Source organism: Alternaria burnsii (assembly GCF_013036055.1).
Source record: "Alternaria burnsii strain CBS107.38 chromosome Unknown 715, whole genome shotgun sequence".
In the NCBI taxonomy this organism is placed as follows: Eukaryota; Fungi; Ascomycota; class Dothideomycetes; order Pleosporales; family Pleosporaceae; genus Alternaria; species Alternaria burnsii.
In genome coordinates, this window is record NW_024066116.1 from 1,103,671 (window position 1) to 1,123,616 (window position 19,946).

Sequence of the window (19,946 nt, forward strand, 5' to 3'; positions counted from 1 at the left end):
GCACCCTATTTGTTAAGATTTGTTCCGTTTAGCCCTGTGCCCTCTATTGTTCCAACACGCCTGTTGTTTACGGGGGCGCTATTTTGGATAGCTCCGATTTCTGGTCATATCTCATCAGCTACTTGGTCTTATGTTCTTAGGGAGTCGTTATTTAATTCCGTTGTCCAAAATGGTGCAAGCGTTGTTGTCTTATGGCATGGTTGGCACATTTCTTGTGGGATATGGTTTACGGTCGTTTGGTTCGAAATGAATCTCCTATCTCGTGTTAGTTTTCTGTTGCTACAGGCTTCGGCTCTGATTACCCCTTCACTATCTATTATGACGTTGACTCTTCTTGCGAATTCTCTTCTTGATACCAAAGCGAATTCTTATTGATACCAAAGCGGGTTCTGGTTGATACCAAAAGCTTGTTTCTCGCGGCGTATGCTGGTCGTCGCTGATGGGTTGGAATAGTATGTTGACTAGCATAGTACTCATGGTGAATTACTTGGTAGTCTGGAGGCGTAATAGATTGATATGAGACTTTGAAGCAGTAACCTTGGGAGCGTGTTACATGATTCTCTCGTGAGTTGTAAGACCTGCACTACGTACTACGTACGTCATAGAATTGCACTGACAGGTACCTGGGTGTGGCTTAGTCCATCAGAGCGTGTACCTGCGTCAAGATGCTTGGGTCCTGCATGTCCTATCAAGCTTTGTAGATACACCGCAGAAACACCGTTGAATATCGGCACGTGATGGACTGCACTAGCGCTTCCTGATTGAGACGTCGTGTCGCGTTTTGTGGGTCCGAACACTAATTGATGCTAACATTCACACCCCACCGCGCCGCAGGGTATGCAGACACTCGACATCATCTCGCTAATCCTTTCTTTTTGTCGGCGCTCTCCTTGTTTGCTGTATGCTGGTCACTCTCGGGAAGAGAGGTGCGTCGCTTAAACCGTACAATCCGAAAAGGTCGTCGCTCTTTTGCATCCATCCCGCTCGGACGCATTCGCCTCCAACACGGTCCCTTACGCACCTTCCTCGTACGCGCTTCTCGACATCACCTCTGCAGCCGCCGAACAATTCGCCTACAACCTTGCCTCGCCACGACTTCGGCTACCTCTCCTCTCGCCCCCACACAACAACTACCATGTTCAAGTCGGCGTTGCAGAACCACAATGCCATCGCGTCTGCTTCGCCCACAAACACTGCCTACAAACAGGCTTCGCTCGGAAGCGTCCTTGATCGCACTGGATCGCAGACATCATCGACGCGTCCTGTAGGAAGTGGTACGAAAACACCCGTTGGGACAACTGCACAAGGAACCAAGAGGACGTCGAGCGGATTGGCCAAGTCTCTGAGCTCGCACGAGGATGACTTCGAATACCCCACGATGACCATTGTCGGATCGGAAAAAGAGAACGAGCTGCCGGCCGCCTACCATATGACATCACGCAACAATCCGGGCATTTTACCGCAAGCCCTGTTCGATGAAGACGACTTCGACAGTGACATAGATCTTGACGTTGAAGATCCAGCGACAAAAGGCACTGTCACATACCCTACGTTACCTCGCGTTACTTCTGATGACTCGGCCGACTCGGGATACAACTCGAGAGCGCAGACTGCCGACGTAAAACCAGAGCTGGGTAGTAGCCAGCCAATACCGTGGTCTTCATCGCCTTTGTCACACTACAAAACACCACAGAGGCCTGATCCACCAAAGTCTAAGCGAAGAACCTTACCATGGGCACAGAGTCAGAAGCAGGAACCTATACAGGAAGAGGAAGAGCAAGAGGAGACCACACACCCTAGGAAAAGAGTCTCAAAGGGCGTCGATAGGCCTTTCTCGACACCAGCGAAGGACTCCAAGTCACAATCGTTTTTCAACACGACCGCGAGCGCCCTGAAGCAGCAGCGAACGACTCTCAGGGAGGCTAACAAGGCTCAAGCAAAAGCGCACCAGGGCACTGACGAGGATATAAAAGAGGCGATCAAGAAGAAGAAGAAGAACACTATTCACAAGATATTCCTCAGTGAAGAGCAACAGAACGTGTTGAACCTAGTAGCGGAATACAAGAAGAGCGTCTTCTTCACTGGATCTGCTGGTATGTGGACTGGGTTATTAGCTTGAGGCCCTGCTAACAATGACAGGTACTGGTAAATCGGTCTTGCTTCGTGAGATCATCGCAGCGCTACGGCGGAAGTACGCCCGTGAGCCAGATCGAGTAGCAGTCACAGCATCCACAGGTCTGGCAGCGTGCAACATTGGCGGTGTTACCCTACATAGTTTTGCGGGTATCGGACTTGGCAAAGAGCCCGTAGAAGACTTGGTCAAAAAGATTAGACGAAACGCCAAAGCAAAGCAGCGGTGGTTGCGTACGAAAGTACTGATTATGGACGAAGTCTCGATGGTGGACGGCGATCTGTTCGACAAGCTGGAGGCAATCGCCCGCACGATTCGCAACAATGGTAGGCCATTTGGTGGCATTCAGCTTGTCATTACCGGCGACTTCTTCCAGTTACCTCCTGTCCCAGAGAATGGACGGCAGGCCAAATTCGCTTTCGATGCAGGTACCTGGACTACAAGCATCGAGCACACAATTGGGCTGCACCACGTCTTCCGTCAGAAAGATCCCGTCTTCGCCAATATGCTGAACGAAATGCGAGAGGGCCGACTGACACAAGACTCGATTAATCGGTTCAAGCAGTTAGAGCGTCCACTGTCAAAGGGAGACGAGAGTGTCGAAGCCACAGAGCTCTTCCCTACACGTTCAGAAGTTGACAAGGCAAACACAACTCGTATGCAGCAACTCCATGGTAATACCTTTTTGTTCGAAGCTCGCGATGGTGGTACGATCACAAACAAAGAGCAGCGTGATAGGTTGTTACAGAGCTGTATGGTACCGGCGCAAATACATCTCAAAAAAGGTGCCCAGGTCATGTTGGTGAAGAACATGGACGACACTTTAGTGAACGGCTCGCTAGGGAAGATTACAGGCTTCATGACTGAGCAAATGTTCAGTATCTACAAGGAGGACGAAGAGGCTTTCCTGGAGGGTGGTCCCTCAGAAGCTGCTATGAAGACAGAGATGATGAAGAGTTCGCTCGGCGTAAACAGCAGCCAGGTTTATCCTGTAGTCCGTTTCGCCATCGCAGATGGTACCACGCGCGACCTGTTATGCAAGCGCGAAGACTGGAAAATCGAGCTACCAAACGGCGAAGTGCAAGCATCGCGTTCTCAGATCCCGCTTATCCTCGCATGGGCGCTTTCCATCCACAAAGCACAAGGTCAGACGCTTGAGCGTGTGCGCGTCGATCTTGGCAAGGTCTTCGAAAAGGGTCAAGCGTACGTTGCGCTATCCCGTGCGACGAGCATGGCTGGTTTGCAGATCCTGCGGTTTGATCCTAGGAAGGTCATTGCACACGACAAGGTGCGGTCGTTCTATGCTGGTCTCAGCAGAGCAGAGCAGGTCGAGGGCAAAGCGAAGAGCAAGACCATCCTGGGTAAGATGCAGGCTGCGAAGGTGAAGAGTGCTGAATGAGAGCGAAGATAATATGGGGTAGGTTTGAGATATTGGCTTACGATACGACGGCATAAGTGGTGTTATTGTTACAGGGCACAATGGCGTTCATGAATTGGAGAAGCTTACATGGATAGTAGCATGGTTATCCAGACTTGTAGCAATACAGCTATATTCTCACGCGGCGTTTGGAAGGCAGCATACGGAGATACCAAAACCATGCCATTTGACACAGTCTGCGAAGAACCAAATGTATGTTTGTGCCTTCTATGTCACGTCTTTCGAAAATCTGTAGAGACAACGATCGTGAGTCGTAGGAACACCCGAAGAATGTCGTGCCAGGAGCATGAAAGTAGAAGCGATCCGCCCGCTCTGCATCAATCGCAGTCGCTGTGTCGCTCCACGGGGTACGTTTCCGAGGGATGCGCGAAGACTTCCTTCCAAGGCTGTCTGCCAAGCCTTCGAGATTAATTCCTGTAGTACCTAGATAACAACATCGAAACCGCCATATACGGCTGGCAACTGGTAATCTTTGCAGAGATAACTATTTCGTCTATATGTTGCTTCTTCTGTTATCAATGTGCAGCTCCTCGACATCTAACATGGCACACACTCTTTTGATCGCCCTCAGCTTCGTGGCCGTTGTTCAAGCGCTACCATCGTGGAGCAACGCTGAGGTGAAGCAAGGAGCTACTGATGTGGCCAAAGAATACGACTACATTATAGTTGGCGCCGGAACAGCTGGCACCACGGTAGCTGATCGTCTATCCGAGGACGGCAAGCGTAAGCGATCTCTTGTCGTTTCTGATCGCCGCTCAACAAGTCAGAAACTGTACTCTTGGTCGAATACGGTCGCCTTGCCCAAGACGATTCTTTCATGCCATTATATAACACTCCGGCACCAGAATTCCTGTACAACCTGACATCGGTGCCACAAACCAACGTGAACAACCGCACGTTCCCAGTCGCCAATGGAGCTGTTGTAGGCGGTGGTTCCGCGGTCAATGGACATTTTTTCGACCGTGGTAGCGCGGAAGACTACGATAATTGGGCCGAATTTCCTGGTAACGGTGGCTGGGACTGGGAGGGTCTCTGTCCCTACTTCAAGAAAGGTTCTGTTCTTACACCACCAACACCAGCCATGAAGGAATGGGGCATCACGTACAATCCTGCCGCGTATGCTGAAAATGGTTCCGTAGTTAGTGCTTACCCTGATTTTCGATATGCCACCCAGAAAGATCATTGGAAAGCCTGGGCCGAGAAGGAGAATGTTCCAGTCCAGACAGAACACGCGGATGGGCACGCCTATGGGTTGTTCTGTATTCCAACGTCCATGGACCCCGCGAGGCAATACAACCGAAGCTTCGCTGGTCTGAGTCACTACATCGAAGTTCAACCGCGAAAGAATTACCATTTATTGACTCTACATCGTGTTACAAAGGTGAACTTCTCCGGCTCGGAGAAGGACGAAAAGAAGCATGCGGTCAGCGTCGAGGTTAGAGGTCGGTATAGCTCGACGGTATTCACAGTCAAAGGAAAACGTGAGATCATTCTTTCCACATCTGCTGCCCGCACTCCACTGCTTCTCCAGTACTCTGGCATTGGTCCGAAAAATGTTCTGGATACCGCCAAAGTCAAAACTCTGATCGATCTTCCTGGTGTAGGATGGAATCTACAGGATCACTCTTTTGCCCTCGGCTTGTACAACCAAACTGGCGACACTTCGTTCCCAAAGCCAACCACGATTGGATCAAACGCCACGTACAAGGAGGAAGTATATAGCCTTTTCAAGCAAACCAACGGAGGTCCGTATACAGCTTGGATCACAAGCAGTGGCGCCTTTCTACCTCCTGCAACCTTTGTTGGCGAAGCATTCGACGCGATGGTCGAGGAGCTTGCCAAACAGAAGCCTGAGGATTTCATTCCCAACGACACCCCAAAGGAATTGGTTTGGGGCTACCAGAAACAAAAGGAGATTCTACTTGCGTCCTTCAAGTCCAAGATCAATGCTTGGCTTGAACACCCTATTTCTGGTAAGGGCTGGGGCATGTGCATTTTGCTCAAGCCTTTCTCTCGCGGCTACGTCAAGATCAACCCCGCCGATCCACTCGGCGATCCAATCTTCGACTACCGCCTCTGGTCCAACCCTATCGATAAGAAGATGCACGTTCGCATGCAAACATACATTCGAAAGCACTTTCTTGAATCGAAAGCTTTCAAAGACCTTGACATCGTCGAGCAAGATCCGATTCCTGGTGCGGTTACAGACGACGCGGGCTGGGAGGACTGGCTACTTAATCAGAATAAGCTCGTGGCATCAAATGGACATAGTGTTGGCACCGCTGCTATGATGCCTCGCGAGCTAGGGGGTGTGGTAGACGGTCAGCTGAGAGTGTATGGAACGCGGGGTCTCAGCATCGCTGATACTAGCATCATCCCTTTGATACCCGGAACTCATACGCAGACAACTGCGTACGCGATTGGTAAGAAGGCTGCAGATCTGATTAAGGCCAGGCATTTGTAAAGGTTCAGATGGAAATAAAAGTAAAGCAAACAATAGAGGGGATGAGGGCGCGGAGGTCGCGCTGTATAAGGAAGCGAGGAGGTAAGGGCTTACTATCGCAGATTATTACTAACAGAGACAGAAGTCCGTTTTGAGTTTTGAGTGAAATAGCTGTTAGAATAATTGCTAGGACAAGGTAACTAAGGCGAGCACCTTGATTTGCGGAAACGTCATCTCGTCCCTCGCAACAAAGAGAAACCACCACCATACATTTTTGCGAGCTCGGTGCTAGGCAGGAGCGGTAGAAGAGCAAGATGCAACAAAAAGTTCAAAAACATACAACAGCGGGGATTCGCTAGTGGTCACCCACCTAACTACTAATCCGCCGGTACACTGCTTGTATATGGCTGAGCGGACGGGAAGCCTAATTTTCAGTGTCCTATGGTCGTATGTATCATTGTGTGTGGTTATCCTAATTATATACCAAATGACAGCCGCTTGTGAAGTGTAGATAGGGGTTTAATGTTAGCACTGGTCATCACCGCAGACTGCAAAGATGTCGATTGGCTCACTACCTTTCGATGAGCTCCTGTATCCAGGAGGGCGTCTCTCCTAGGACCTTGCCCATCCTTGCTACGATGACCATGTGGCAACCCAGGTGTTGGGGCGTTGCGTAATCGAACGAGTGGAAATTATTGTGACCTTGGGGAACTTTTGAAGTTGGTCGATTGCAGAATGTTCACAAGGTATGACGCCCACACATACGTCTGTTTCCAAGTATTCAAGTGAAGTTGGGCTTTGGATATCGACTGGCAATTATGGAACAAAAACACTCCCGTCTCTTGATATAGCAATTAACCAATGATGGCTCAGCTGTCTCGTTTCTTGTAATTACCAGCTTTATTGTCCTCTGTCGCTTTTAGTATGATTTAGATGAGCTGATTGAGTTGGCCACATATGGGATGCCTTGCGAAGCTTGTAGTGAAATTTGAGTCGTTACCAAATAGAGGGGTGCGGATGGCTAAGATCTGCCCATGAGACGATGTTGTTGCAACGAGGTCTGTAACGGGCTACCTAAGAAATAGGTTCCGACGACGTTACGGCCATGGGGAAGTGAGTACACAGTGCTCCGCTGATCGCAATGATGAGATATACATAGCCTGCCTTGCCCTAGTTCTTCCGACCTTGGTTCTCACCAGTGCGCAACCGAGATTGACGAAGAGGTGTCTAGTCAGTACCGCAGTCAGACTTTGACTATCGATTGTGAGCGACCCTTGAGCAGGATAGATGATGGTGGTAAAGTTAATGCAAGCAATACACGGACAAGGGTGAGAAATTATGTGGGGAAGAGGCATAAATAGCCACGCCGTCGCGAAATGAAGCCTGAGGCATCCACATCTAGCAGCTCGCACCCAATTCGGCACACGATAGCGTCCTAATCTGCGAGAGCAGAGGCGTGATTGGCCTGTGCCTGTCGACATTCGGCGGTGGAACGGGGCGCTAGTCAGCTGCACCCAATTTCAGGGTCTCGTTAGAGTCTTGTCCGGTGTTGATCAGGGATCATGGCGGCTGGAGACTGGGAGGCGACCGAATGTGCCGGGGATGGTGATGACAGTTTAATGTGTAGGGACATGTCAAATGCGAGGCTATGTAGCAAACAAAGTATTGTTTGACATGGTGCGTAGTGTTTGCATGAGCGGCGGCTTCGCTGTGGCCTTGTTGTCGCGAGCGGTCGCGACTGCCCCAGATGTTCGATAGCGGCAATCTCGGCGGCAGGTACCAACGTCGCGGCCCCTCCCTCTCGAGTCGCAGAACAGCAGCATCGTGAGCTTTCTCATGCACCGCTCCGACTCTCGCAGCTCCAACACGCCGCATCTCGCACGCAGTCTGTCGCTCATACCTGTCGCTGAGCAGTTTGACCGCCGCTGGCCAGTCACGGCGCGCAAAAGGTGAGTTTCCGGCGGCTGAAACGCTGCAAGGTCCATCGTGCGTTCAGCGCCCAGAACAACACGAGCACCGCGCTATCCCCCTGCGCTCCTTAGCTCCACCTCGGCCTCTCCAGTCCATAGTCTTGAGCGCAGACTATGTATACTCGCAGACCGCCGTCATGACTGCCGCAAATCCTTCCTCGCCGCCTGATGTGAATGAAGATCTGCATCACGACGATCTTGTCCAACGCCTACAGTCCATGTCCACTGTGAGCCCGACACCGCCTCAAGGCCCGAACAAGACACCGACTCCTACCAAAGCGCCTATACAAGACACACCACGCTCAAGCTCAAGCTCGAGCTCAAGCCAGCCCTCTGCCGACACCATGGGAGAAAGCAGCACCCTCGCCCGCCAGCTTAGCAACACCTCCGATGACAGCATGACTTCGCGCAGGCCCTCTACACCACGCTCGCAGACGGACCCCCAGCCCGACACTCTCACCTCCCTCACCACTCGGCCACGGAATCGCTCGCCCTACTCTCGCTCTCATCTTCGCTCTCAGAGCGGGTCAGCGTTGCCGAGCGCGCCGCCCATGACACGGGCCCATTCGTTGCCTACTGTCATGCAACCGTCTGGCAACCTAAGGCTTTCGCCTACCCCGATGGAGCTTGCCCGCCCGGCTTCTCCTCTACGCTCGCCCAAGCGGACCCGCAGCCCGCGAGCACTGGAGCCACGGCCGCATACAGTAGGGGCCCCAGAGCGCTACGGCTCGGGTATCCGTCCGGCCTCTATCGGCTCCTTCGAGGGCGCTCCGAGTGTGTGCGATATCTCAGAAGATGCCGAGCTGGAACTCACGCCACGCGTTGGCACCACCGTGTCAAGTCTGTACAGCAGCACAGGCTCGCTCTCAAGGCGGCGTCGACCAGCTTCACCGCTCTATCAAGTCTCGGTGTCCTTCGGCGCACCGCCTACCAGTACCCCGTCGGTCAGCACTCCGACATCAACTGCCTCCTCGCCGCTCCTCGCACCATCCAGGTTCAACGAGAACTACCCCATGTCACATGCTTCATCGTCTGTACCCTCTACACCAACCTCGATGCGCTCCCGCAGTCCCTCCATTTCTTCCCTCGAGACTATCGAGGACAGTCCAGACGCAGAAGAAGAGGCTATAGAGGCCGACCGCATACGGCGCCTGAAGGCTGCCGCTGATCGTGAGGATGGTGGAGAGTCCAGAAGGTCCAGCTTAGATGTGCCAGAAGGCCGTGGGCGCAGTCTAGGTTTCGGCAAGCGAGACTCGAGGAAGAGGTGGAGTGTCTGCGGAGCGGAACGACGCGGCGACCTGGATCTGGAGACTATCTGGGAAGATTGATTTTCAACACTGATCTGTCAGCGTGACTGCATCTTTCGAGTGCGCGGCTTTGAGCGTACGGAGTTTTGGGGTTTGTTTTTGGCGCATGGTTGGTCTTGCACTTTTTTGTTTTCACATTATGATCGTCACCCAACGCGGCTCGGACCAGCGTTCATGGATGGAACGAGGATGCGCTTTTGTTTTACGCATATGGTATGATACATTTCAACGATACGACACGACACGTCGTCGCAGCATGATACCCTCCTTCAGGAGCTTTAGTTTTGAGGCTGTCTTACAGTCTGACCTGCATTTAGTAACCTGCAATACAACACCGATTGATCTGGAAAAATCACGCTCTCTATCGTTGACCCATTGCCTACAGAAACACGAGAGACTAGTGTCTAGTTTTGCCTACTACTGCCGATTTGGGAAGTCCGAACAGTCGGCCAATGACATCACACTAAGACCTGGAGCTTGAAGCTTCCTAGTGGGGTTGAACGCGACTGCCCCTCGACGCGAACGACATATATATCAGGCGTCTCGTCTTCTCCATTCGCACTCAATCACTTTAACCACCGGAACAATAACACCGTCAACATGATTAACCTTGCGATCATCGGAACCAATTGGATCACCCATTCTTTTGTTGAAGCCGCACACGCGACTGGGAAATACAACCTGTCCGCAGTCTACTCACGAAAGGAAGAGACTGCCAAAGAGTTTACATCCAAGTACGAGGGCAAGCAGATCACCACATACACCGACCTCAATGCCTTGGCACAAGACAAGATTGACACAATCTATATCGCCAGCCCGAACATCCTACACTACGAGCAAGCCAAACTGTTTCTCAATGCAGGCAAGAATGTCATCTTGGAGAAGCCCTCATGCAGCACAGTCGAGGAGTTGGATGATCTATTCAAGCTAGCCAAACAGAAGAAGGTCGTTCTTGTCGAGGCGTTCCGCCACATCCAAGAAGCAAATTTCAAACTCCTCAAGGAAAAGATCTCCGACCTTGGTCCCCTGTATGGCGCCTCTATCACCTTCGCCCAGTACTCTTCACGCTACCAGAAGGTCCTGCAAGGCGAAGTACCAAACATCTTCAACCTCGAGATGGGCGGTGGCGCTCTCGTCGACTTGGGGGTATACTGTGTGGCTGCAGCTGTCGATCTCTTTGGCGCACCCACCTCTTCGCAGTACTACCCTGTCAAGATCGCAACGGGAGCTGACGGTGCCGGTCGCTTGATTCTCCACTATCCCAACTTTACTGTACACCTCTGCCATTCCAAGATCTACAACTCTGATGCCCCATCTGAGATCTATGGCGAGAAGGGCACCTTAATTGTACCGACCATCACCGACATCGACAAGATCACTTTCTGGGATCCTAAGAAGAAGTCACGGGAAGAAGTACAAGGAGTCAAGACGCCTGAGAAGCTGAACTTGATTGAAGAGGCAAGAGAGTTTGCGAGATGCATTGAAGATAAGGACGAGGCTGCGCTAGGGAGACTGGAGCAGCATAGCAGGGATACTTTGGCGATCATGCAGAAGGTCAGGCACGACAATGGCCTTGTCTTCCCAGGAGGAAAGTAAAAGCCTGACTTTGTAGTCGATGATAACAACATCCTCGGATGAAGATTGTTTTAAGTCACTCTATCGTAGGCTGCATGCTTCCGTCGGTTAACATTACCCAAGTCGTGTGATACCAAGCAAGACGTCAAATCCAAGAGGGTACTAACGCTGCAGATCGTATCCGTCTACACTAGAGGTTGGTTTATGGACGTAGGTAGTCGTGGTAGTCACTTCATGCATATCGGGGCTGATTGATCACGACATATGACCGTGCATGTTGCATCAAGAAAACTCTGTCATTGTTTCTCCCAATTCGACTACGTAACCATTGTTCCATGCCTCGCAATAGGCGTAATTCGCCCCAAGCCCTTTCAGATACATCTCTCATAATAGGCCAGACTCTAGCAAGTCGATCTTCACTCCCCAAGAATTGAGTGAAGCCCTTTCAAACCAAATTTCGTACAATGAGTTAAACTCTAACAAGTCACTCTCCGTCACCAAAGAATTGAACCAAGTCCTCTGTCTCCTCCTACGATTCCTTCCAAGCTGAAGTCGCGGCAAAGTATCGTATCGTACACGTGTGGGTATTCTGCTTTCCTCCTGCTCGACTCGACTGATGGCTTCGACGTCGTTTTCACTCCTCCCCTCGGTGTGGTTATGACTTTGAAGGTAGTGGAGGTAGGGGTCGGTTTGGTGGTGGGCCTGGGCAGGGTGGGAGTGTTGTCCAGCCTTTTGATGGCATATTGTTGATTTGTGGTTGTAGTTGTAATTGACTCAGGAGCATATGGTATCCCCGTGGTTGTGATATGTCGTGCCGCTGTAGTGACGAAGCGATGTGTGGTAAGATCGCTCTGTAATACCAAGTAAAATGTATTTTGTATAAAAGATGTTCGATTGGATAAGCTAATGCAGCTGATTGAGTTGATGGTTGGATAGAGATTCTTTACAAGGAGACATACCCTCCATATATACATCCTACCCCTACGCTCGCCCAACACCAATCAAGGGGTTAAACTCACCCCCTCCAAAAGAATAGTGGATAGTCACAATCAGCGAACGATGAGAAAAGCACCGCCGATCGCCCACGTCGATCAAGAGCAGTACTCCACCGTGGTTCAACAAAGCAATGCGTCCATATTGGGATTGGCCCTACACCGCAAACGTTAGCCAGGTTCAGGGTGTCTGCTTCCGCGGAAACCAGACTATGCCTGCTCGGTACCTCAGAAAAGATGTGACGACAGGGAAACAAGGTTCAAGACCCTACTTCCCCCTCGGGGCGACTAACAAGCTGCTTTTTTGCGAGCTAATAGTCTGGTAGAGGCGCAAAGTGGCGGCAGGTGGCTAGAGATTGCTTTTTCGTGTCTTGGCGTGATATTGTCGAATGGAGAGAGCAAGAGACAGCAGAAAACGGGAATAACATGCGTGGTGTCAGTGCGAGAGTGTCTCGACTGGACTCTTACCACGTGCGTTTATGCTGTGTTGGCTCGTAGATGGCGTAGAGCGTCGAGAGCTGTCTCTTCACCGTGATACTGCATCTCAGCCTCCTCAGCGCCTTTTCCAAAAGGAAACGCAACACCCTTTACAACGCAAAGGTGTTTCGATGGGCGACACACAACAGCGGTCCAGACGTTCTTCATACACAGGGCGTCTGCAGTGGGCGAGTGGCATGCCGTTGGTACCGAGCTGGACTCAACGTACTCGTGGCCTGTGGCTAAATCTCCGCCTTGATGCCAGATGCCAACAAACGTCTCAGCTTGTCTTCCTTCTTGGTGATCAGGCCATCATCGATGACAGACAGAGCTCGCTTCGCTTAGGTTCTTGTCGCGAAATTCTCAGCTTTGCTCCCCTCCTTACACGCCGAACCTTCCTCAGACAATGAGTCCCTGCGTCTCTTTGTGTGATTATCGTATCATGTCCCCTCTTTCGTCGGTCACCCCGAAATTTTGCTGTGTTAGTCTTCGTCCTTGGCGTATTACCCAGGATGACCAGGCCCGTCACATTGGTATGCGTCGTTCGTGCTAGAGAGATTATGCGAGCAGCATACTGGTGGACGTCACACAAGCGCGTTTAGCACCCGTACCCTTCTTTAGTACTTAAGTTGGCCTCACGCGCCGTCTGAGCCGTTGGACGTCGGCGGGTGAGAGTATAAACGTGGTGGAGCATTGTGGATCCGTGATACCCAGGCTGAAAGAAACGAGATGAGGCTTAGTGTATCGTAAGTGTACCAAAGACATGTGTCGGGTCGAACACCCTTGGCCAATCAACCGTTCTCAGACTAGCAGGTTAGTTGAGGTCCGTCTCCCGCGGATCTGGCATTTCTGACATCTGACGTACCCGCGCATGTCACGTCTATATTGGCGCATGTGAAGAATTGCCCATGTGCACTGGCCATGTGGGTTGGTAATCGCCACTTGGGCCTCAAGATAGACTGTCAGCCCTTTTTAGTTCTAGAACTAGGTGTAAGCGACCTCGATTCGCGGGGTACACGTGGGTTGCCTGTCACAGATGCCGCCGTTCGATTCCCCTTTCGGGAGTGAATTGACGGTCGCGATGTAGTGGTGAGGAAGCCGATGGTACGAAAGCCGATACTGCCGCGGCGGCCGATACTACGTAACTCAGAAAATCCGGAAGTTCACCATATCGTGAAACAGCATTTCGAATCTAGGGGTCTCTACCCCCTCCCTCCGAGGGCCCTCACGCTTAGCCTCAGCAAGATCAAAGGCAAGCAATTTTCCAGCCCGTCATCTGCAGATGAACCCAACCCAACCCCCCGTTAGCTCTACAGGCTCTCCTGGTAAGAGTAGACCTTACACTCTGCGTAGTGCCAGCCACTCATGGAAGTTGCGAAGGCTCATGGTGGAAGTTGCGGTGAGCTTACACCACTTGGACGACGTGATAATTAGAGTCTGGAGCATGCAAGTGTGGTGGCTGAAAGCTGTCGATGTCGACGTTGGGACCGCAAGTGCTAGTTCGTTTCAGCTGCTACAATTACCAAATTGCACTACTCTGTGATTCGCCAGTCGCAATAGCAGCTCATTGGTGGCTTTCGCAGATAAGCTGTCTTGTTGGCATGGAATGCTAGTTGGGTGCGTCTGCATATTGGCTGACCAAGCGTGCCGTTACCAAAGTTGAACAGAACGCAAGTTCGAGCCTGGTGAGCCTGTCGTTTCACGGATCCACTTAGCTTGGCATAGGTCAAAGCCATTGAAGAGCTTGGTAGAAGTCGTCCAGATACAAACCAACGGCGCGACTTTCTAGGGATATCGATCTTAACCATAGTGTTGGTATTGGCGGTGTTCGGCTGCTTGTAACCAAGAAGCCAACACTACAATTATAATCGGGGTTCCAAAACGGGCCGATAGGGAGAATTCATCTCGCGGTGGTTCGCATGAGAATAACCACTGGCGCAAATCGATGCCCAAACGCAGGCTTGATGTCATCCATCTCTTACATTTAGTTGACTCAATGTGTTTGCTGGCTTGGCAGAAGATCCAGCTGTCCGAAGGTTCGAAGTATAGACTGCGATCAAAGTTGAGGTAGTACAGTATTCAATAGTCGTCTGACACCTTCAACGTTGGTAGAAAAGTGTACCATATTGTACCGCTATCCCATGAGGCACCGATCCACGATCGAAGAATAGGGCTGCAGAAGTTGGACTTAGCAGTGTAGCGTCGTTGTTCAATGTGAGCACTTGTATTATGGCGTAGTTCGACCATACTTCGCAGGAAAGACGATAACCGTTGCCTCCTATCGCTAGGGATTGTCAGCAACAGCAGCCAAACACAGTTTGTACAGTCTCAGCAAGTGTTGTGTGGGAAGATGGTGACGTGTAATCAGACGATCTACATTACTATCAGCTCACCTGAAGAAAATTTGGAATGTCAGATCTCGTGGCTACTAGCCCCCGCGATGTTAGGGGGTGGACACTAACCTAGTTAAACGGGATGTCTATGCTCCATATCAACTCATATCGACTCCACTTTCTATTCCCGGAGCACGTGTTGATTGCCCTTCTCGCAGGTAATACTCAAGGGAGTATAGCGTTTCTTAGATACCGGCTAGGTCACATGGCCAACCGTCGAGGGCCGTCGTGTGTCCAGCCTCGTCAGCGTTGCCAAGCGTTGCGGACCAAGGTGGCAACGGGCCGCAATTACCATACCAAAAGCGTATGTTAGGATCTGAAGCTGGAAACCACATGCAATCGCCGGATGTATCTACCAGTCGCTCGACAACACAGGTCAATACCGATGCCTCAGACGAGGGAGATGACTGAGGGCAGGTGTTCTTGTAAGTTCCGGGAATATGACCTTCTGCATGCAGGGTGTACACTGGAGTAACACATAGTAACGGTAGCCTTCCAGAGCAGTGTCCCCACTTTGACAACGTTTGCAGTCGTGGTATCGCCTGACTTGGCAAAATTGGCAGCGGTACCTCCTTCGTTTTTGTTCCTGTTGGTGAATATCACACAAGATACCTTATGCGATATAGTCCATCCAGAGAAGACATGGCGATCTCTTCCTTGCAATTGCCTCATTGTCCGGGCAATTTTGTTAAGATCATCGTAGGTAGAGTCGTACCATGGTACTTGCAGAACCGGCTCGGTCCAGCGACCACATCGCGTGAGAAGCCCTCGAAAGAAGTCATGGGAAAGTAAAAGCCCAATCCCTATGGATCGAGCCCCATATTCTGTATTCGGAAGACGATATGCATGTTGAAGTTGTCGTAGGAGTTGTACCATGCGCCACATAGTGGTGATGCCCCTTTGTCTCGCCTCCTCATCAACACCACTTGCACTGTGGTACTAAGCACTATCAATGCAATAATTCGGTCTGTGGCTGCTGACGGAGAAGTTGTGCTACTTTCACACTTCCTGATACCTAGTTGCTAAACAGAGGTGGGTAAGCGCTGACCATAGGGTGTGGAAACTGCGACACCGGACCTATCGGTATTTCTAGTCGTTGAAGAATTTCAGTCGATGTCGGAGCTTCATCATATGGAAGCGTATGCGGCGGGGGCGGACGAAGAGAATCATTTGTGTTTTGTTCAGGAGTTCGCAGGAGGTTCGTCCTGCGGAGACCGTGAGCAGAGGCACGAAGGCCCACGTGTCGCATCCGCCCAACGTGGCTCCAATGATTTCGGCTAGCGACAACGCTAATGGCTATCGTCAACTACGGGCGGCGGTTACGTTCTACTGCTTTTACAATTTTGGGAACCACCGCTTGATAATCGAGAGCATCAAGACGGTTCTCAGAAATGTCAACACGCTGGGCAATCGTTGGTCGCTATCGAATGGGGCTTGCGATTTCGTCTTGGCGTCATGGTAAAGTGCGCCTTCCGCAAGAGCGGGTTCGGGCGGTCCACATCCTCATGTATGTCACTATCGCATCCAGCAATCTGCGCTACTCGATATTACTACTCGGAACAGTTGCATATCATTTCTCGATGACGTTGACGATGTCGCGCAACCACGACTTCCTTCACATTGGCGAGGTGACATACGTTCATGTAAAGCGCGTGTATAGGTACCGAGCCTTACTGCCATCATTAGAGCTACGAGGTGAATTGTCATCTGGTCTCCTCCCTCGAACGTAAGATTAAGCGGAAATATGGTGTGGGGCTGTTCCGGTAGCAGCCAAAGACATATCCCGCACGATGATCGAGAGTGAGCAAGCAGCTCAAGACGCCACGGACTAGGATCACCTTCACTTTGATACATCTTATTGCGGATCTGGGCTGAATAACTTAACCTAAGCCTTCGAAACTACTGCTTAACAAAGACATTACCATCACCATCTTCCTAGCGTCCCATGCTTTACAGTTCTTACATCTGTCACACAAACTCAGTACTCACAATCACAAGTTGTCTGTCTCTGAGTATATATAAAGGTGCCTATATGGATTCTCCCAACTCAACATCAGCACTTCACTCTCATCGCCTCAAGCTACCTTACTAGCATCTCATCGATATGTTCACCAACAATGTTCTTCTTACCCTTGGCCTTGCTGCTTGTTCGAATGCGTTTTTTCGCATGTCTTGCCCCGGAAGAAATGTCCGAGAGCGACTAGATCCTATCGTCAGTCCCGGGTCCATTTCTGGTCACGTCCATACAATCTCCGGTGGCGCAGGTTTCAAAGCCTCTATGACTTACGCAGACACTCAAGCTTCGAAGTGCTCATCATGCACGATCAAGGAGGATATGTCTAACTACTGGACACCTCAACTATATGTCAAATATAAAGATGGATCTGGCTTCGCTCCAGTTCCTGTCATGGGCGGTAAATGTTCCTGCACAAGCTACATGTGAGAAACATACTAAGTTCGTGCGCCTGGATTTAGACCCAAGCGACACCAACGGCGGCATGACCGTTTACTATCTCCAACGTCGTGGAGACAATCAGACGGAGAAACTGCATGCATTTCCACAAGGCTTCCGCATGGTCGCGGGTGACCCGTTTACCCGCACCTATGATGGTAGTCTTGCCGCCCAGGGCATCTCATTCAACTGTCTTGGTGCGAACAAACCTGAAACTAACGGTTTTCCTGATATTCCATGTCCAGGCGGACTGCGAGCCCAGGTTTACTTTCCCCAGTGTTGGGATGGAGTCAACCTTGATTCTGTGGACCACAAGAGTCATATGAGCTACCCAGACGGCAACGTATACAACGGTGGCAACTGTCCGCCTTCTCATCCTGTTCACACGGTGTCGATCTTCTTCGAGCTTCTCTATGATACGGCACTGTTCAGCGATCAATGGGTTGATGGACAGAATCCATTTGTCTTCGCCCAAGGAGATGCAACGGGCTTCGGGTTCCACGGTGACTTCTTCAACGGCTGGGACGTAGACGTACTTCAGGAGGCGATTGATACCTGCACGGACGACTCAGGTCGGGTTGAGGATTGCGCCGCGGTCACTATGTTCACTGACCAAGAATGCAATGACTGCAAGCTACCAACGTCTGTCAACGAGCCAACGAGTGGAAAGCTTGCCGCACTCCCTGGCTGCAACCCCGTCACCTATGGTCCAGAGCGCGCCACATCAGGAACATGCTCTGGAACTTCACCAACACTTGGTTCCGGCGGCTCTACCAACTACATCGACCTGACTGCGATCCAGAAATGGGAGTATCTTGGATGCGGCACGGATAACGTGAGCGATAGAGCTATGAATGGTTCGTGGACGTACAATGACTACATGACAGTGGAGATTTGCGTCGACTATTGCAATAATCGTGGCTTCGCCTACGCAGCGCCTGAGAATGGCAACGAATGTTTCTGCAACAACAACCTCAATCCCAAGTACGCACCCAAAGATGGTATCATGGGCTCCTGCTCCAAGCCTTGTGTGGGCAATGCCAACGAGATCTGCGGTAATGCGAATGCCATGAGCATCTATCACAAGTGCTCTGCCACGTCATGCAAGAACAACGACATTGGAGGAACTGCGCCGGCGCAGAGTCAAGCGGTGGTCGCCAGATCCATCAGTTCTTCTGCCATGACTACAGTTGTCATACCAGCTATCACTATAGCTATTTAACTGGCGTATATGGGCGTGTAGACGCAACACTGATGCCAGAAGTCGATGCAATTCTACCTGCAGCTTGGCGAATGATGGGCTAGCGACGGACAGTAGCTTTCTATCATTTTGATGTGTAGCAGCTTCGGCGTGTTTCCTTTGATCGCTTTTTGAAATTCTATAGGCGTGCTTTGTCATTGAATGATAAAAGTAAAACATTAGGTTGAATTCGCTGTTTTCCGCGTTGCGTGATGAGAACAATAATCTGTGAGTCTTTCGATGTTCTTTTAATTGGCAGATTCGCTTGGGATGCCCGATGCTGGCGCGAGCGGATGTAAGGTACCCGCCGGCTAGCTTGAAATGGCCCACGTGGTTTTGCTCTGAACTGAACAGCATCAACGCACTGGGCTAGGTCGAAGACACAAGTGGCTACACAGTCCAGCCTACGTAACTCAAATAACATAGCAGTCACAGCTCGAAAGATTCGGAGTAAAGAGTCAGGGTACCGAGCATGACAGACGTGACGTAATATTGCTGAGAGCATCGCACAAGAAGAGCCTAGGCAGAGGCTTAGAAATGTAGCGCTGCGTTCGGCCTACGCAGCCACATCCATCTTGTACAAGTATCTGTATAGAGTTTGTCCAGATTCTATACTTAAGGCTTTTATCACAGCGCTGCATTGGAGAAAAAATGAATGCGCTCTTCCTGGAACTGAATCATGCGCCAGCAAATTTCTGCATCTGTTAGTACTAGGATAATCGCGCATTACACAAGATCAAGACAGCATGTAGGCCAGAAGTTCAGTTTTGGCAGAGTCGATGCCGACTTGCGCTCGGCATTTCATTCTCGGTCTACGTACAGAGACAATGGGCGTATTTCATCCCAAGTCTCTGACATCTTGTCGCTACGTAAACCTTCCAGTATTGCGAAACAAGTCTCTACCTCTTGCAATCCTTTGTACCGGAAGCAGCCCTGTTGGCTTAGATCTGGAGGCGCTCGACCTTATCCTTGAGGGTGCGGATCTGTCCCATGAGATCGGAAGCTTCGTTGGTCGTGATGCTGGCAGCGATAACGGGCCTGGCGACACCGCAAGCGCGGCCGAGAGCCATCTTGGATGGGACGTAGACGTACGGGACGTTCTTGTCCTCGCAAAGGAGGGGCAAGTGCAAAAGGATGGCGAGAGGGGAGGTGTCGGCCGCGAGGATGATCAACTCGCTGATACCACGGTTGAGAGTCTTGGTAGCCTCGTTGGCTCCCTTCTTCAACTGCCTGTAGTGGGTCTGGCACCAAGTCAGTACATGTCTCGAAATGTCTGTTGGGATTAGAGAACTCACAGCCTGCTGCACAAGGTCGAGGATCTCCTGGGAGAGAGCCTGGTCGGCCTGGGGCCATGCGGCGCTGTTGTCTTCGGCCATGGTAGTAGAGGTTTGGTGATGGTAGGGTTCACTGCTGAAGCTCGTCCGAAGGAGGATTCCTATGAGATGTGAGTAAGCCGATAGTAGATCGGAGAGACTGTAGGTATGCGACTTACACTGCTTGCTCGCCCGGAATGTAGTGGAGAGGTGGT

General features: G+C 51.1%; 6 protein-coding genes across 6 annotated transcripts; 5 read left to right on the forward strand and 1 right to left on the reverse strand.

Moving 5' to 3' along the window:
- Positions 1–1,135: 1,135 nt before the first annotated feature.
- Positions 1,136–3,530, forward strand: GT037_007522 (dna repair and recombination protein mitochondrial precursor; the record flags this gene model as incomplete). Its single annotated transcript, XM_038932569.1, has 2 exons — positions 1,136–2,093; positions 2,140–3,530. The coding sequence occupies 2 exons, from the start codon at positions 1,136–1,138 to the stop codon at positions 3,528–3,530; spliced, it is 2,349 nt and encodes a 782-aa protein (XP_038785057.1).
- Positions 3,531–4,111: 581 nt separating this feature from the next.
- GT037_007523 (alcohol oxidase) lies at positions 4,112–6,033 on the forward strand (the record flags this gene model as incomplete). The annotated part of the gene is made up of 2 exons (XM_038932570.1): positions 4,112–4,292; positions 4,337–6,033. 2 exons carry the CDS (start codon positions 4,112–4,114, stop codon positions 6,031–6,033), a joined length of 1,878 nt encoding a protein of 625 aa, XP_038785058.1.
- A 2,086-nt stretch (positions 6,034–8,119) lies between these two features.
- Positions 8,120–9,310, forward strand: GT037_007524 (uncharacterized protein; the record flags this gene model as incomplete). Its single annotated transcript, XM_038932571.1, has 1 exon — positions 8,120–9,310. One exon carries the CDS (start codon positions 8,120–8,122, stop codon positions 9,308–9,310), a length of 1,191 nt encoding a protein of 396 aa, XP_038785059.1.
- Positions 9,311–9,889: 579 nt separating this feature from the next.
- Positions 9,890–10,885, forward strand: GT037_007525 (nad-binding protein; the record flags this gene model as incomplete). Its single annotated transcript, XM_038932572.1, has 1 exon — positions 9,890–10,885. One exon carries the CDS (start codon positions 9,890–9,892, stop codon positions 10,883–10,885), a length of 996 nt encoding a protein of 331 aa, XP_038785060.1.
- Positions 10,886–17,104: 6,219 nt separating this feature from the next.
- GT037_007526 (uncharacterized protein) lies at positions 17,105–18,400 on the forward strand (the record flags this gene model as incomplete). The annotated part of the gene is made up of 1 exon (XM_038932573.1): positions 17,105–18,400. One exon carries the CDS (start codon positions 17,105–17,107, stop codon positions 18,398–18,400), a length of 1,296 nt encoding a protein of 431 aa, XP_038785061.1.
- A 959-nt stretch (positions 18,401–19,359) lies between these two features.
- Positions 19,360–19,794, reverse strand: GT037_007527 (l30e-like protein; the record flags this gene model as incomplete). The annotated part of the gene is made up of 2 exons (XM_038932574.1): positions 19,360–19,659; positions 19,714–19,794. 2 exons carry the CDS (start codon positions 19,792–19,794, stop codon positions 19,360–19,362), a joined length of 381 nt encoding a protein of 126 aa, XP_038785062.1.
- Between the last annotated feature and the right edge of the window lie 152 nt (positions 19,795–19,946).